The sequence below is a fragment of the Macrobrachium rosenbergii genome, chromosome 23 (genome assembly GCF_040412425.1).
Source record: "Macrobrachium rosenbergii isolate ZJJX-2024 chromosome 23, ASM4041242v1, whole genome shotgun sequence".
Taxonomy (NCBI): domain Eukaryota; kingdom Metazoa; phylum Arthropoda; class Malacostraca; order Decapoda; family Palaemonidae; genus Macrobrachium; species Macrobrachium rosenbergii.
This window is the reverse complement of record NC_089763.1, coordinates 34,645,278-34,662,777: the sequence shown is the minus strand read 5'-3', so window position 1 is coordinate 34,662,777 and position 17,500 is coordinate 34,645,278. Positions and strand designations below refer to the sequence as shown.

Here is a 17,500-nt window from a genome sequence, read left to right as displayed (position 1 = left end):
TATATATATATATATATATATATATATATATATATATATATATATTCGAACGAATCATCATCTCTAGATGGAGAGCAAACATAAAAATTAAAATGTCTGAGGATTTAAAATCAAGTTGAAAGGATAAAATCAGGGAAGAGGGTAAATATCTCAGTCAGAAGAATTCTCATGTTTTTATAACTTGTCGATGCGTTTACGACGGCAAATCGACCTTTAAAATGTGCAGAAATGTAGAGCAGAACCTCCTAATTTCCTGAATGTAAAACAATAAAAAAAACATATAAATAAACAAGAACAAAGTGCCAGGTTATATACCACCAGGTAGATGGCACTGCGTGGCCCTTGGCACCGTGCCTGCAATTTTCACACCTGAGCGGCGTGTTGATACAACGGACTCAGGCAGTTCGTTCAGGCTTTTACAAAACATAACAGCAGCCAATGGAGACTTCCATTTCCGACTGCTGTCAATAAGCTAGGACGAGTGGTAACGAGTGTTTTGGCAGCGGTGTTTGATAACACGTTTGATAACAACACTTGATAACAGCACTTGACAACGGCGTCGAATACATTCTACGCAATCTCTTCTCTTCGACCTTCCAGCATCTAGCTGTTTCGATTCTCCGCAGGAGCTGAATGGAAGAGTTTTTCGTCAACAATGGTTTTGCTCTAAAACTATAAAAAAAAACACACACACACATAAAACTCGGTGTTTTGAAGACGATGAACAGGTGACAGTTTTCATAGTTCTTTCTTAACCTCTTCTTGGGATAACTATGTTATGACAAGGACGAATTTGGAGCCCAGGGCTGGATTAAGTTTTGCCTTGTCATGAACTGAGTTGTCTTGAACGAGTTAGTCAAGTTTCTGTTGGGTTTTATCCTTCTTCCACGTAAAGGGGGACTCAAATCAAGTAGGAAATCTCTTGGGATGTAATAACATATATATATATATATATATATATATATATATATATATATATATATATATATATATATATATATATATATATATACTGTATACAAAATTTTTATATATATATATATATATATATATATATATATATATATATATATATATATATATATATAAACACCGACTAGAAGATCAGGAACTGCTTTAGGTTGTACAGGATGCTTTTTGTATATAATTACCCATTTGTTATTTTATATTTATTTGATTGATATCTTTATGAATTCTGATTTACATTTAGCACCCACACACACATTATGTATGTATATGTATATATATATATATATATATATATATATATATATATATATATATATATATATATATATATATATATATATATAATGTACATAATGTATGGTGCTAAATATAAATCAGAATTTATAGACACCAATCAAAAAAATTAATATAAAATAACAAATGGATAATTATGTACAAAAAACAAAAAGCAGTTCCTGAATTTCTAGTCGGTCTCCTTCTTGTGATTAACAATAAAAAAAAAGAAATCAGATCAACACGAAGCTATGACGTCCAAAAACCAGTCGCCCTTCGCCTTGGAAGCCCTTTAACAAAGGGTGATAGGTTACTTTAAAAATAATAAATAAAAAGAACTTTAAACTTCCTCATGTTTACTTTCTCTTTCGTTTGATTGCAAACCTGTTTGTATTTTTTATTTTTTTTTTTAGTTGCTTGTGTTTATTTTACTCACTGATTGACTAAGTGGTTTCTTATGAGGGAAAGTGCCTTCATGATTGTTAGGTCTTTGTTTACTTTCTTCTATGTATTCATGGTATATATAATATGTATATATATATATTTATACATATATATATATATATATATATATATATATATATATATATATATATATATATATATATATACACACACATAACCTTTCGGTCAATTGTAAATACAAAAACACCCAACCAGCAAAATGCACGAACATTTCAAATCAGAGGACATTTTCGAAAACAAACATTTTTCCACGGGAGCAAATTCGCATTGGAGCGAGAAAATTCGTATATTCGTAGAACTTAATCAATAAGGATTTCTTTTAAAGGTATCCGGAACTCTTTCTTAGGAAAATATGAATCAATAAACTGAAAATTCAAACGTAATCTGGTCAGAAAATATAAATTAATATTTTTAAAATAAAAATAAATTAGAAAAATATCAATGAATACTTTAAAAAATAGACAAAAAAAGCATGACAGCATTAGACAAAAGAACTTGAATGAATTTAAAAAAATTTTTTTTTAATATATTAGGAAAATATCAATGAATACTTGAAAAAAATAAAAGAAAAAAGATGAACTTCAAAAATTTTATTCCTATATATTAGAAAAACTATTTTAAAATAAAATTAAATTATAAAAATATCATGAATACTTAACAAAAATAGAAGAAAAAAAGATGAACTTCACATACTCATTCCCCGCGCATATCAATTCCGATTAAGCATGACAGCATTAAAAAAACTAGAATTAACTAAAAAAAAAAAAAAAAACAGAATGAGCTTACAAAAAAAAAAGACAGTCAAACATCGATGCAAAAGAACACGGCATTCAGTCAGACACGTCACTTAGACTTACAGTAGGCGTGACAGAACTGAACAATGGAAAAGACTTCGAAATAAATGAATGTCACATTTCTCATACTCGTCGAACCTCCATTATTATTCCGGAGAGCGTTTTCTCCGCTACGAGAACGACGAGGCATGTTAATGCGTCTTCTTTTGACTGGATGTTATCCGGGTCCTTATTGATTGCTGTCACCTACCACTGAGATCGATATAAAAAAAAAAGATAGGCTGCGTATATACAGTATGTATGTATGTACACACACACACACACACACACACACACATATATATATATATATATATATATATATATATATATATATATATATATATATATATATACAGCAGAACCTCCCTTATCTGACTCTTTCGGTTAACCGAACATTCAGTGGTAGGACTTTTGTTCTGGAATTAGCATAACCTGCCTAATGTCATTTACTTAAAACTGTTAAATTCTATCTATATCTCTCTCTCTCTCTCTCAATCTCACACACACACACACATACATAATAAGCCAGGTGGCTTGACTCTATCTGTTTTGTGCAGTTTTTGGTGTTGCCAATCAGAGAGAGAGAGAGAGAGAGAGAGAGAGAGAGAGAGAGAGAGAGAGAGAGAGAGAGAGAGAGAGAATTAAACAGATGGTTTTGCATTCATTCATCGTGTGACCGACATATGTGCTATTTCTAGCCATGCATGTCTTTTACATTTGTGCTCGGTGCATTATCATACAATCGACCTATTTACCCGGCCCTTTACTGACCTGACCTCTCCTCATGGAATGCAACTCAGACCTTAATTGGATTTATATTCTTTAATTGACTCCCCTCAAATTTATTTAATAAAGTATAAAGATAAGAAACTGAATAGGAGGGTAATCAATGAAAGAATGAGTGAAACAAAAACGAATAACAGGAAATGCACACAATAAAAATATAATACTTTAACAACAGTGAAGGGAGGATCTTGTTAAATAAGCATTGATGCTATTAGTGTTAAACTCTGTACAAGCAAATTTAGGCTTTTATAAATATTATTCTTATTTTGCATATTTTCTGTGTACACAATGCAAATTTGTCTTGCAAAAACAGTCATAATCCGCGGATTTTCTGTTAGTGCAATTTCCTCTCACTCAAAACTTCATTTAAAAACCTCACTGCTTTTCCTGCTACCAACATTTCATGAGTCACTCCTTCAAGTGTTCTGCACTTTAAAAGATGTGAAGTTACAAGTCTGCATTCATCTCCTCCTTATTTGGATCGCAATTACGCTTGTACTTTCTTGTCAACATCAACCTCAACATCAGCCTCCAGTATTCACTGCACAAACCTGTGCAATTTTCACTTGCATCAACTTTATTCCTTTCAGTAATTCGGAGCGTCACCAACATCAGACACGCAATGTGCCTATGTCGCAACCACACTGTTACATCAACCCAAAGCTCCTGCTGTTTGTACGAAGGCACAACCACATGCTTAGACTCCTGGTTCTTGAGAAAAACTATTATTGTCTCCGTGTTTGGCCTCCACATCCAACTGCACGTCTGTTTGTTTAAATCAAACAGGTTTTCTTTGTGGTATTTTGCGTGTGGACACGTTCTTTACATGTGGCGACATACGTATGCGTGTTTACGTGTAGCCAACGTTTTCCCTCAGTATTCGGTATCATGATTACACACGTCCTTTCTTCAGTTAATTAGACCCATTCTTCAATATCAGCAGTCACACAAAACTTCGGAAAACCGTAACAGGAAAAGTTATTTTTGATGTAATTACCTTTGCAGAAATGTTTTAAAGGAATTCTCCAGTTATCACTGACCTTCACCAGTAACCTTGACCAGCGGTGACCTTCGCCTTTAATGGCATTTCAGTCACCACTTTTGCTGCTCTTGATGCACTCGTGTGCCTAGGAAGAGCAGAGTTCAAAGTGGATTCATTACTTTTCTTATCCTGTGGAACTTTCTATAACAACAATAATAATAATAATAACATTAATAACAGATTCTGTACGTAAATGCCATCGTGTCTAGTTCCTTTAATATAAAAAAATATATGCTTAACATATTGCTTCAAATGATTAAGTCTTGCTTTCCATCCTAATACATTTTCAACGCCGACTCTACTTCAAAGCGAACACCTGAACCAAGGGTCTGTTTAAATATAGCTCCTCAAATTTGTCATTCAAACTCTGTAAACACTCATTCGGCTTCGGCGTCCCTCAAGGGGAACTGCCGCTGCTCGTCTAGTGACTGGTTAATTTAGCCAGGAGCAAACGACTCATCCACACTTGGCATTCGATAAGATTGCCAGCACTCAACTTCCATCTCGGAATCCGCTTTAGACCTGAATAGAGTACCGAGAACTGGATACGACGAATGCGGGAATCTCGGTGGTAAATTGATGTTAAATATGGAGGATCCTTTGCATTGCATTTTTTTTATTTACTTTTTCAGAATTTGGTATAATTTTTTTTTAATGCGTCAAGTTCTTTGGTGAATGTTTTCAAAGTTCAGATTTTCATTTTTTTTTGGGGGGGGGCCAAATGTCACTTATTGAATGCAAATTTCCCCAGTGAATATTTTCAGTTCACAGTTGCTTCTCTCAAGTTTTCAAGTCATTTGTCATTTACTGAAAATATATTTCCCGAGTGAACGTTTTAAAGGTTAATCTTCATTTTATTTCGGTCATCTGCCATTCTTATAAGCACAAGTTTTTCCAGTGGGTATTTTTAGAGCTAAATTTTTAATTTTCTAGCCACTGATAACTTCTGAAAAAGTCTGGATGAATGAAAATGGAATTTAGGCCAAAGACCAAGCACTGGGACCTATGAGGTCATTCAGCGCTGAAACGGAAATTGCCAGTAAAAGGTTTAAAAGGTGGAACAGGGGGAAACCCTCGCAGTTGCACTCTGAATCAATTGTTAAGAGAAGGTGGAAAGTAAGATGGAAGAAAGAGAATATGAAAGGAGGTACAGCAAAATAAACGAATGGGGTTGCAGCTTAGGGGCCGAAGGGACGCTGCAAAGAACCTTAAGTAATGCCTACAGTGCACGGCATGAGGTGCACTGACGGCACTAACCCCCTACGGGCCCTGAAGTCTGTAAACCTTCAGAGACTATTTCAAGGTTTAATGTCTTTTTTTGGTCAAGTGTCGTTTTTAAATTCGATGCTAATGTAATATTCTGAAGTTGAAAAGTTACATGAACTGCAGAAAACTTTGCAAGGACCTCATTTTGTGGTTTAATTACCTAAATCGCTTGCCAGTTTCAAGCATATAGTTCTGTACTAAATATTAAAAATTCAATCAATCAGTCAGAAAATACAGAAATTTTTTCAAATTCAAATTTCAAGTTATTGTTTCAGGTAATTTCCAAAAATAAAAAGATACCTGAAGATATGATTCATTAAATAAAAATTTGCATTCACCTTTATATCAATAATCATGGAGTAAATTTAACTGTGTGAGTTTGATATTTATTAGACTTTCAAAGATTGACACATATACACGCTCTCAAATAAAAAGGGAAAAAATTTACATGTGTTTGAAGTTCAGAAGTATGTATGGTCAATGTTTTTGAGCAATGTTTATATATATATATATATATATATATATATATATATATATATATATATATATATATATATATATATATATATATATATATATATATATATATATATATATATATATATATATATATATATATATATACACACATATATGTGTGTGTATGTGTATATACATACACACACATACATCCACACACACACGTATATATATATATCAACGTTATCGTCTCCTAAGAAAAATTCCTGAGCGAATATTGTGATAAAATCGACTGGACTCAATGCACTGAAGCAACCCCAAGAAGGCATCGCGTGTCGAAATTTGGGCAGGTGGGCCACACTGACATTCGCTGCACAGCACAGGGATTGATTAAACCAAGCTCCTCGTGTCTGCCTGGGTTTCAACCGCAAGCACGCGAGAAAACAGAAGCAGTTTGAACTGGATTAATAGTTGATGAGTCGATCAGATTGTTAATGCTTTGTCTTCAGTGCGTCTTACATAGTAGACTGTGCTGAATTTTTTTTTTTTTTTTTTTTTTTTTTTAATTTTTGACATATGTTACCCTTAGTCTCTCCCTCACCTGGCCTGTCCAGCTTCTTCAACAAGGTCATACTCCCAAGTTGGCTCAACATTCTGGCAATCTCTGTTAAAGTCTACAACTGGTGTTTTTCATTGGTCTGCATAATCTACTACAGAAAAAATATATTTCATGCCCAAAATTCTTTGTGTCGAAGACGAACGGAAGGAAATCAAACTCAGCCATGTCATACTTTCTGAACAAGAGCCCGTGTTGGCTTCCCAGCTTAATCTACAGCCGTACAAGCCAGATGCTTCTGGAACATGTGCAGTAGTTACAAATGTGATTTCCAGAGTACTGGGCAGTAGTGGGCAATGCTTCTGTCAAGAAGTCTATACTGATTATTATTCCTGTTTTGACCAAACTGTGGAATGGCGTTCCAAGTTCTGCAGTTGAATCGCTGGAACTTCAGGAGTTCAGTCTTGGTTTTAAATTGCTTTTCCTTTGGGCAGACTGACAAAGTTTATTAATTTGCTGCTATTATTATTATTATTATTATTATTATTATTATTATTATTATAATTATTATTATCATTATTTCAGTAGATGAAACCTATTCACACGGAACAAGCACACCAAAGGGGCCATTGACTTGGAATTCAAGCTTCCAAACAATATTGGTTTCAACCTCCCACCGCAGACTCCACACTGTAGCAGTAACTGATCACGATACAGAGCCTGGTAATTTTCATCTCCCAGGGGAGAGCGAACCAGCGACACCTGAGTGGCACGCCACGACACTAATCACTATACCAGTGGACCAGCTAATCACATGTCCTTAGCTGTTAATTGTCATATTTGCATTTCTTTGTTATCTCTGTCACAGTTTATTCTTTCATTCTCAGTTTCCTTTTCTGTACTGGGCTAGTTCTTCACTGGAGGGGTGGATTCTCTTGTTGGCCCAGCGTTCGACTCCTCGACCGGCCAATGAAGAATTAGATTTATTTCTAGTGATAGAAATTCATTTCTCGTCATAATTGGGTCGGCTTCCACAATAAGCTGTAGGTCCCGTTGCTAGGTAACCAGTTGGTTCATTTTTCGGGCCAGCCCTAGAGAGCTGTTAATCAGCTCAGTGGTCTGGTTAAACTAAGATATACTTACTTTCTTGTACTGGGCTCCTTTCCTATTAGGACCCTTGGGCTTGTAGGATGCTCCTTTTACTCCTGGGGCTGCATTTTTGGTAAGTGCAGCTTCCTGCTCTCTGGAGCAGTCTAGAGCAGTGATTCTTAAACTGGGGGGCGCCAGAAGCTTCCAAGCCAAGATGGTGCCTGGTGCCTATTTTTGTTTAAATTCGTGATATTAATTGCAAAATTGCCAAAAACATTATCACTGCTTCCATATGTTTTCTAATGATTATCTCAAAACATGTCAAAAATTCAAAATATAAGTCAATTTTCATTTCAGATCTTCTTTATGAACTGAAATATTGTACAGTGCATACTTATAAAAAAATTTAACAGCAATGAAACAAAAATCTACCATTCATCCATATAGTCATAATAAGCAAATATGCAACATATTGTTTATAGTTGGCAAAAATTTCAGATGGCGTGGGATCTATAAATAATGCAAGGCAAAAATGTTTAAGAACCGCTGGTCTAGAGCAAAGGCCGTCTTTATACAAGGAAATTAGCCTTCACGTGAATGAATGAGAATCAACGTAGAACTTTATGTTCTTACATTTGGATCTAAGGCTTTGTAGTGCCAAGAGTTTTTAAAAAAGTGTCAAGAATCCGAAAAGTTAAGAGGGAATTATGGTTATTACATTTACATAAGCACCTGGTTAAAAGTGGCCGGTAGATTCTATATAAATACTCCGGCGTAAAAAGCAATTCAAACTATTTCCCACGAGACAGGCCGTGTTGGCATAAGGCAGTCATAACCTACACCAGCCAAGAAGCTAGTAATTCTATATAGAAGGCTGCAATTTGGTATGTTTGAAGATTGGAGGGTGGATGATCAACATACCAATTTGCAGCCCTCTGACCTCAGTAGTTTTTGTGATCTGAGGACGGACAGAAAAAGTGCAGACAGGAAAAGGCGCATATATAATAAAGTGCGGACGGACAGACAAAGCCGGCACGATAGTTTTCTTTTATAGAAAAATAAAACATCGAGAAAAGCATAAGTTATCTGAAAGCGATGAGACGTCATTAAGCTTAAAATAAACTAGTTTATTTCTGTTCAACAATATGGTTTCTAGTAAGGGAATCCACTTTACCACAGTGAGCCATAAAATCTTGATCTAGTACGTTTTCTTTGAGGGAAATTCTCCTTTTTCCTTGAAACGAAACACGTGGCGTTGATAAAAATCCAACAAAAATCATTATATTATTGGAATCTTGTTTCATACCGATCAATAGATATACATTGACATTCGAACAGCAATACATTTCTTTCCAAGCCAGGTGTTGTGTTGCTATTTATTAGGGTAGAATTATTATTATTATTATTATTATTATTATTATTATTATTATTATTATAAAATCCAGTCGGTTACACACCACAGTGAAAATATTTATTCGATGCCTAAACTTACAGTAAATGTAACTTTGCACGTTACATTTCTCGGCATAATGTGGTTCGGATTCCACAATAAGCTGTAGGTCCCGTTGCTAAGTAACCAATTGGTTCTCAGCCACGCAAAACAATTCTAATACTTCGGGCCAGCCCTAGGAAAGCTGTTAATCAGCTCAGTGGTCTGGTTAAAACTAAGGTATACTTACTTTACAATTTTGTGTAAAAAAACGACAATTGCCGCTGTAGTCCCCAGTCCTACCTACTCTCAATTAAGATTCATTTCTCGCTATAGTTCAAAGGAATATCACCCATGACGGAAAACGACAACAGCTCTAAATAAGTGTTATTTATTTTCTTGTTTTTTTTTTCTGATTGTGAAGATCTACTTCTGTGCAATTTTAGCATTTTAATTTTATGGCTTTTTTGTACTCACACGCCATTCGAGTTGTACGTGGCTTATCAGGACTTAGTACTGGAGGACTGGAAGGCATTTTCATTCTTCTGGGACGCCTGACCCTTCAGTAGGAATCTTGGAATGGTCTTAGGTAGAGTATTAAAATCTTATTTTGGACTGGGTGTTTAGGAGATATATATGTATATGTGTGTATATATAATTATATATACATATGTATATAAATTATATATATACATTTATATATGTATATATATACATATATTATATATACATATATATAAAGTATGTATATATTTCACGCATATAACATATATATTATATATATTTATGTACATATATATATAATACACACACATACATAATGCGTATTTGGGTATGCATGAATGTATACAATATTAGGTACAAAACCCTTAATGAAATTAAGCATAAAAAAACATATCTTTAGACAACGGGCACAATATATTCCCCGTGGTGCAACAATTCTAAACTTGCAAATGTCCCCGGATACAAAGTTTCTTAATCTTGCTAAAAAAACTTCAATAAAAAAATTCACTTAGTTACAAACAACACTTTTTAATATTTTTTACTTTTTTTTCTATTTTTGGCAGTTGGGCAGCCCACTCTTGGAAAAAGGAGAACCGGGCCATCTTCCCCAAATACCATGGGGCCTATGCCAAGGACCTCTGTGGCCATGGTGGTATTGTGGGTGGCCCTGGTAACTTTCCTTCCTGAGAGCTCCTGCACTACGCGCCCAGTGACAATCCATCGTCTAAAGGCGATCCCTGGGGGTGCCGCCCACTACCAGTGGCCGAATGCTCCTTCGTCATGTGAGTTGTGACCGGAGAATTATTTCTTTTGAAATTCAATAATTTTTTCCAAAAAAAAAGAAAGAGGAACCTGATTTGGGAATAAGTGAGATAGTCATTTACGCGACTTTTGTATAAAAAAATATATATTATATGTTTTTCCTAGGAAAAATACATCAGATAAGTTCCTTATTTTTCGTTGGAAAAACGTGGAACCACATTTTGGGTTAAGTGAAGTAATCGCTTTTGTGACTTGTGTATAAAAATAATACATTTCATGTATTTTTCTTAGGAAAATATATGAAAATATATTCCTCATTTTTGTTAGGAAAAATGAGGAATCAAATTTTGGGATACTGGAGATAATCATTTACGTAACCATACATGAAAAATATATTTTATATATGAAAAAATAATGTTTTCTTAGAAAAAAAATGAGGGACCAGATTTTGGGATAAGGAAAGTAATCATTTACGTGACTTGTATATAAAATATATATTTCATATATGAAAAATAATAATTTTTCTTAGAAAAAACATGAGGAACCAGATTTTGGGATAAGGAAGGTAATCATTTATGTGACTTGCATATAAAAAATATATTCTATATATGAAAAATTAATCTGTTTCCTTAAAACAAATGAAGTTCCAGATTTTGGGATAAGGGAAGTAATAATTTTTGTGACTTGTGTATAAAAAAAATCTTTTTATAAGAGAATTAATTTGTTTTCTTAAAAAAATGAACCAGACCTTGGGATAAGTCTGGTAATCATGTACGTGATTTGGGAAGTAAAAAACTTAATATTCTATAGGAATTTTGTGTATGCCATTCACTGATTCAGGACGGAATATAAATCTAAGGTAATTTGGAAAACAGACATTGCTGTTTGACATGATTTAAATAATGACACTTTGGTCTGTTCCTATTTCTTATAACAAGTCCTAGATTTAAAAGTCCAGCTTAAGTTGAATCCTAGATTCACAATTTACGATTGAAAAATATATAGATTTAAATCTTTAAAAAACTTGATTTTTCTAATGTAACTGGCATACATTAGTATTCATCCTGTCTCTTCTAATTTACACGTTTTCTTAAATAATTAAATAAAATACCTTTTACTAATATAAATGACCAATTATTCAATAACTAGTGTACCCCAAATGACCTATTGTTCAATAACTAGTGTACCCCAAATGACCTATTGTTCAATAACTAGTGTACCCCCAAAATGACCTACTGTTCAATAACTAGTGTACCCCCAAATGGCCTGTTCAATAACTAGTGTGGCCCCCAAATGACCAATTGTTTAATAACTAGGGTACCCCAAGTGACCAGTTGTTCAATAACTAGCGTACCTTTACTATAATAACATATGGTAATATAAGAGAGAGTCGAGATGACATGATTTTTATACAGTATATGGGCCAACATTATATAGAGAGAGGAAGAAGTGAAAAACATTTGAGAGAATCTGAGAGTTTTGGCTTCATTGGCTAACAAATCTCCAGAAGACAGATGCAAAAATTTAGAACTTCAACATATTATATGTACATTTTCTTGTCAATATATATATATATATATATATATATATATATATATATATATATATATATATATATATACATACATATATTAAACACATTAGATTGCATACAGTATATCCTTATATACTTGAAGAAATGAAAAACATTTGCTCTGACTGGTTTTGGCTTCATTGCTAAGCCATCTCCAGAAGACTGGTGCAAAGTTTTAGGAGTTCAACATATATGTACCTTTCTTGTCAGCATATATATATAAGCTGAATTTTTATTAGTTTGCATCATAAGACGGTTTATAAAGCCGACACCGGTCAGGATACACTATACATAATACACAGTATAATGTATAGATGTATGTACTGTATATATAGACACATATAATACATATATTATATATAATGTATATATATATAAGTGCGAATGCTTAAAAATAGTTAGAGAAATTCCTCTGTTCTCCAAGGGAAATGTGTTCAAGCTAAAATAAAATCTAGACAGGAAGAGATAAATCAGGTTAATATCACAATATTCAATGATATATAAACAGTACGTATATGTATGTTATGTATGTGTGTGTGTATGTATATAATATGTATATATATATAATGTATATATATATATATAGATATATATATATATATATATATATATTATATAGATATATATATATATATAATATATATATATATTATATATATATATATATATACAGAGAGAGAGAGAGAGAGAGAGAGAGAGAGAGAGAGAGAGAGAGAGAGAGAGAGAGAGAGAGAGAGAGAGACTTCTATTGTTTCCTCCATGTATTTTGTATCCTCAACACCACATATGTTTAGCCAACGACTGGCTCACTTAGAACTAATTTTTATTTGCAGAAAAAAAATGTTCAGTCTATAATACTTTTACAGCAGTTGGGCTGATGAAGAGATTTGTAAAAAAAAAAAAAAAAAAAATAAATAAATAAAAAAAAACCAGATCATAGGGGTTACACCACGCATGTAAATTTGCTGACAAGCCGAAGCCTTTATTCTGGGGCACAAAAACTGTACCTTTCCTTCCCGGTGAGGAATTTGCAAAGACGAAAGAGCAGAACTATTCACAGACCATGAAAAACATGACCTGTACTCACTTAAAAAACAAGACGAATATCTAATTCCCTCTTATTGTTCTTGGCATATAGTCAACTAATGGTCGACAGTCAGGGTAATTTTTGTACTGACTAAAACGCTTCTCGTGATGAGCACGCAAACCGTTCCAAAAGAAGCTCCACTTGTTTTAGCAGAGCCTGGAAGTCTAAACTTACTGACCTTGGGTGTGATATTGATATCATTATTTTTTAAGAAAATCACGGTTTCCAGGGCGGTGTTCCTTCTTTATTTTTTTTTTTTCAAGCTGATAACCCTTATGGGCTACTGATCTCGCTTTCTTTCTTAAAACGTTCAGCTGAAAACACTTACGGATTGCTTTAAATCCTCAACGGAAAACCTTTGTTCTTTCTTTCTTTAAATCTTCAGCCGATAACACTTATGAACTGCTGTTCCTTTAAATCTTCAGCTGATAATACTTACGGACTGCTGTTCTTCTGTTCTTTCTTTCTTTAAATCTTCAGCTGAAAACCCTTTATCCAAAAGTTAAATCCATTGGGAATCCCAACAGATTCTAATTTCGGTACATATTTAGTAATAGAACAAAATTTCAAACTTATCAAGAAACATGACAGTTTTGGTTTAAATTAATCTATACTTTGAAAGCCATTTTGATGCCATAACGCTACCAGGGCTACGAGAACTTTCTATTAATACTTTGAAAGTCATTTTGATGCCATAACGCTACCAGGGTTACGAGAACTTTCTAACTGTTTACATTACAAAGTCATGAATGTAAAAAGTGCCTTGGAATTTCACTAAGAAACTCTTGATAACTACTAATACCTGAAGAATATCTAGAGGAAATTATAAACCTGACCTCACGCTACCTGATCTAGGTCAGACCGTTGTTTATCTACGACGGGCAATCATGCCCTGCCGTCACAGTCAAGCACGGATTACGTCAAAAAATAAACGCCTGTTCCGGCAGCATTTTTCCGAGATGTAACCGAGTACCTAAACCTTTCCCTGAAAAATAAAAAAGCGGGGCGCCATATCTTAAAAAACTAACCACAGAATTTTCTTGAAAATAATCTCATTATGTTCCCACACCCAAATTATTGTGGAGATGCTAATCTAATCTAATCTAATCTAACTTAACCTAACCTAACCTAACCTAGGGGAATGGCCCCCCCCCAAATAAAAACACCGGGGGTGGTGCAACACTAGCATACATCTCAGGAATTTGCGTTCCAGCAGCATAATGCCTAACGCATTTTGACGTAAGGCTGCTACTGTTGGGCGGCATGATAATTTTCAATGTCATTCATCTCTGGGAGCAATAATTAATTTTTTTTATGATAATCATCACTTGTGGAATATAGCATTTAAGCCAAAGGCCAAGCAATGGGACCAATGAGGTCATTCAGCGCTGCAAGGTAAATTGAGAGTAGAAAGGGATGAAAGGTTTTAACAGGAGTGTGGGTTTCCAAAGAGCATGGAGAACTTGACGCTCTGGGAGTAAATTAGAGAAATATTTCATTCGCCGGTGAGCTTTCACAGCGCACGAGAATTTACTGCCTAGCAGTTAAAAAACAACCTGATTTCTTTCGCGAGAAATGCGCCTTACCAGAATTGGTAACCAGAATGATAAATGACATTATTAGTTTACGGTAGTTTCGCGGTTTTCTTACTTTTACTCATTTATTTACTGGCAGCTGAAACTTCCATTTTCCCGGCGTCGAAGACGCTGTAACCTCGAAGACGCACCCCAGATTTGACTAGGGAAAAAAATAATAATAATAATCACAATAATAATATACTGGTGGATCAATTTCACAAACTGAAGACTATGATTTTGGTTGGTGTGATGGGCGCATTCGACTGCCTCAATGCACTGAAGGAACTTGACCTTGTCTTACACTGTTTCGTGTCTATTGTAACTTTTCCACCACATATACTTTAAAAATGAGTTGCCTCATGTAGTTTCAAGTTCAGACTTTATTCAATAAGCTTTTATGGGGGTTTATATAGCAGCGAAATGAAAAACTAGAAAGAGATTACCAAGTAACAAACATAGTACAGTATAAACTGCCCAGCCGAGTTTGGTCTGAAATTTTCCTGGCAAAGTGTTTCAGTGAGTTCAGATGGAGAGGGCTACAGATGGCGTAGCATTTTATGATTTTGATAACACTCAATGTAGCTTTGTCCAGCAAATTTTTTTTAAATCACAGACAAAGGCTAAGACCAAACACCACCGTAGGAAATATCAGAAATGCTGAATGACATTCTGTTACGATGTTACTTTCTAAACACCATTCGAACATCAAAAATACAACAAAATCAAAATGGTACAAATATTAAAAGCCAAACGATACAGAAAGGACAGACAATGAAAAATTCTAATTTTCAAAAGCTAAAAACACTTTGCACGTTTTTACCTTTAAATTCTGTATATACACCAAAGGAACATGACACGAATATATATGTTAAACCCTTTTAACACATCTCCATTCAACTCTTGTCAGCAAATAATATTCCCTTTAAGTTAGGGTGATTTGCAGATATATAAAAAAAAAATACATGCACTGCTGATATACAACAATTAAGATATTACTCTTCTGATATACAACAATTAAGATATTACTCTTAACATCTGCGGTTAAACAGGTGAAAAATAAGAGACGGGGTGTAGGCCCTAGGTTTGCGACTTCTAATACTGTGTTTCAGTCCTTCGTCAATGGCTTGAAATAAAGTCGAAACCGGTCAGGACCTACACACCTGTGGTAATGTGTGATATATATATATATATATATATATATATATATATATATATATATATATATATATATATATATATGTATGAATGTCTGTATGTGTGTATGTGTGTGTGTGTGTAACGCCCACGTCATAACACACACGTGCGTGTATGAGACAGAGAGAACGAGAGTCAAACCTTTCTGACTCGTCATTGTCCTTCATACTTTTGTGATGAGGTCCCATTCGCCCTGACCTTTGCCGCAAAAGCGTTCGCTTTTTCTAAGACGAGCAGCGTTGACCAGAAGGTCGGTTATCGCTCGAATCGCTTTGGGGACTTCACCCTTATTACTCGGGTTTTCCGATGCGCGTGGCTCACGAGCATATTATTCCTTAAGATGATTGATCGGGTGTGCTTTGCTCTATTTCAGTTCGGACGAGAGAGAGAGAGAGAGAGAGAGAGAGAGAGAGAGAGAGAGAGAGAGAGAGAGAGAGAGATTTTATACACACGCACACACAAATATATATATATATACATATATATGTATATATATATACATACATATATACATATATATACATGTGTGTGTAATTGTAATAGCCACAATGCCCTCTTAACTTTCTCGAATTCTTCGCCCGTTTTTTGGGGTACGCTTGTCACTACAAAGCCTTAAGATCCAAGTGCACGAAATATGACGAAATTCTGATGCGCGAACCCAGGTCCACTAATCAGACACAAAACAAATACACATATATACGTGTATGTGTGCGGGTGTTGCGTTTGTACACTTGCACCTAAGTTACACTGGTATTCGAAAACATTCTCCTCACACAGGAATAATCTGAAATTCACCTCTGTCAATCAATACGAACTGAAAAGACCATCACTACTTTTATTGATGTTATCGTGATGAACAGAAACTAACAATATTCCCTCACGAACTAGAACCTTTATTCACTGAATGGAAGATGTATGATGAAAATTCACTCAATTGTGACCTGCGGTATTTTTCAGGTGCCTGCAGAATTAAGTGCATGATCAATGACACGTGTAACGCCGTCAGCGTAAAGACCAACACAGGTAAAGCACTGAAATGACTGGTTTTGAAAGCAATTAAATTTTTCATTTCTAAATCAGTTCAGACCAACACAGGTACAGCACTGAAATGACTGGTTTTTAAAGCAAAAAAATTTTTCATCTCTAAATCAGTTCAGACCAACACAGGTAAAGCATTGAAATGAGTGGTTTTTAAAGCAATTAAATTTTTCATTTCTAAATCAGTTCAGACCAACACAGGTACAGCATTGAAATGACTGGTTTTTAAAGCAAAGAAATTTTTCATCTCTAAATCAGTTCAGACCAACACAGGTAAAGCATTGAAATGACTGGTTTTGAAAGCAATTAAATTTTTCATCTCTAAATCAGTTCAGACCAACACAGGTAAAGCATTGAAATGACTGGTTTTAAAGCAATGAAATGTTTCATCTCTAAATTAGTTCAGACCAACACAGGTAAAGCATTGAAATGACTGGTTTTTAAAGCAATTAAATTTTTCATTTCTAAATCAGTTCAGACCAACACAGGTAAAGCATTGAAATGACTGGTTTTTAAAGCAAAGAAATTTTTCATCTCTAAATCAGTTCAGACCAACACAGGTAAAGCATTGAAATGACTGGTTTTTAAAGCAATG

At 34.3% G+C, this 17,500-nt stretch overlaps 1 protein-coding gene and 1 long non-coding RNA gene across 2 annotated transcripts in view; one reads left to right on the top strand and one right to left on the bottom strand.

Moving 5' to 3' along the window:
* LOC136851473 (uncharacterized) overlaps positions 1-17,500 on the bottom strand; it is a 544,852-nt gene that overhangs the window by 129,286 nt on the left and 398,066 nt on the right. The gene's annotated exons all lie outside the window — the stretch shown is intronic.
* The window catches only part of LOC136850945 (uncharacterized), a 16,846-nt gene continuing 9,522 nt past the window's right edge, over positions 10,177-17,500 (top strand). The window contains exon 1 of the mRNA XM_067124926.1: positions 10,177-10,456. Coding sequence (XP_066981027.1) covers positions 10,291-10,456 — 166 coding nt within the window. The 5' untranslated portion in view covers positions 10,177-10,290. The remainder of the gene's footprint in view (positions 10,457-17,500) is intronic.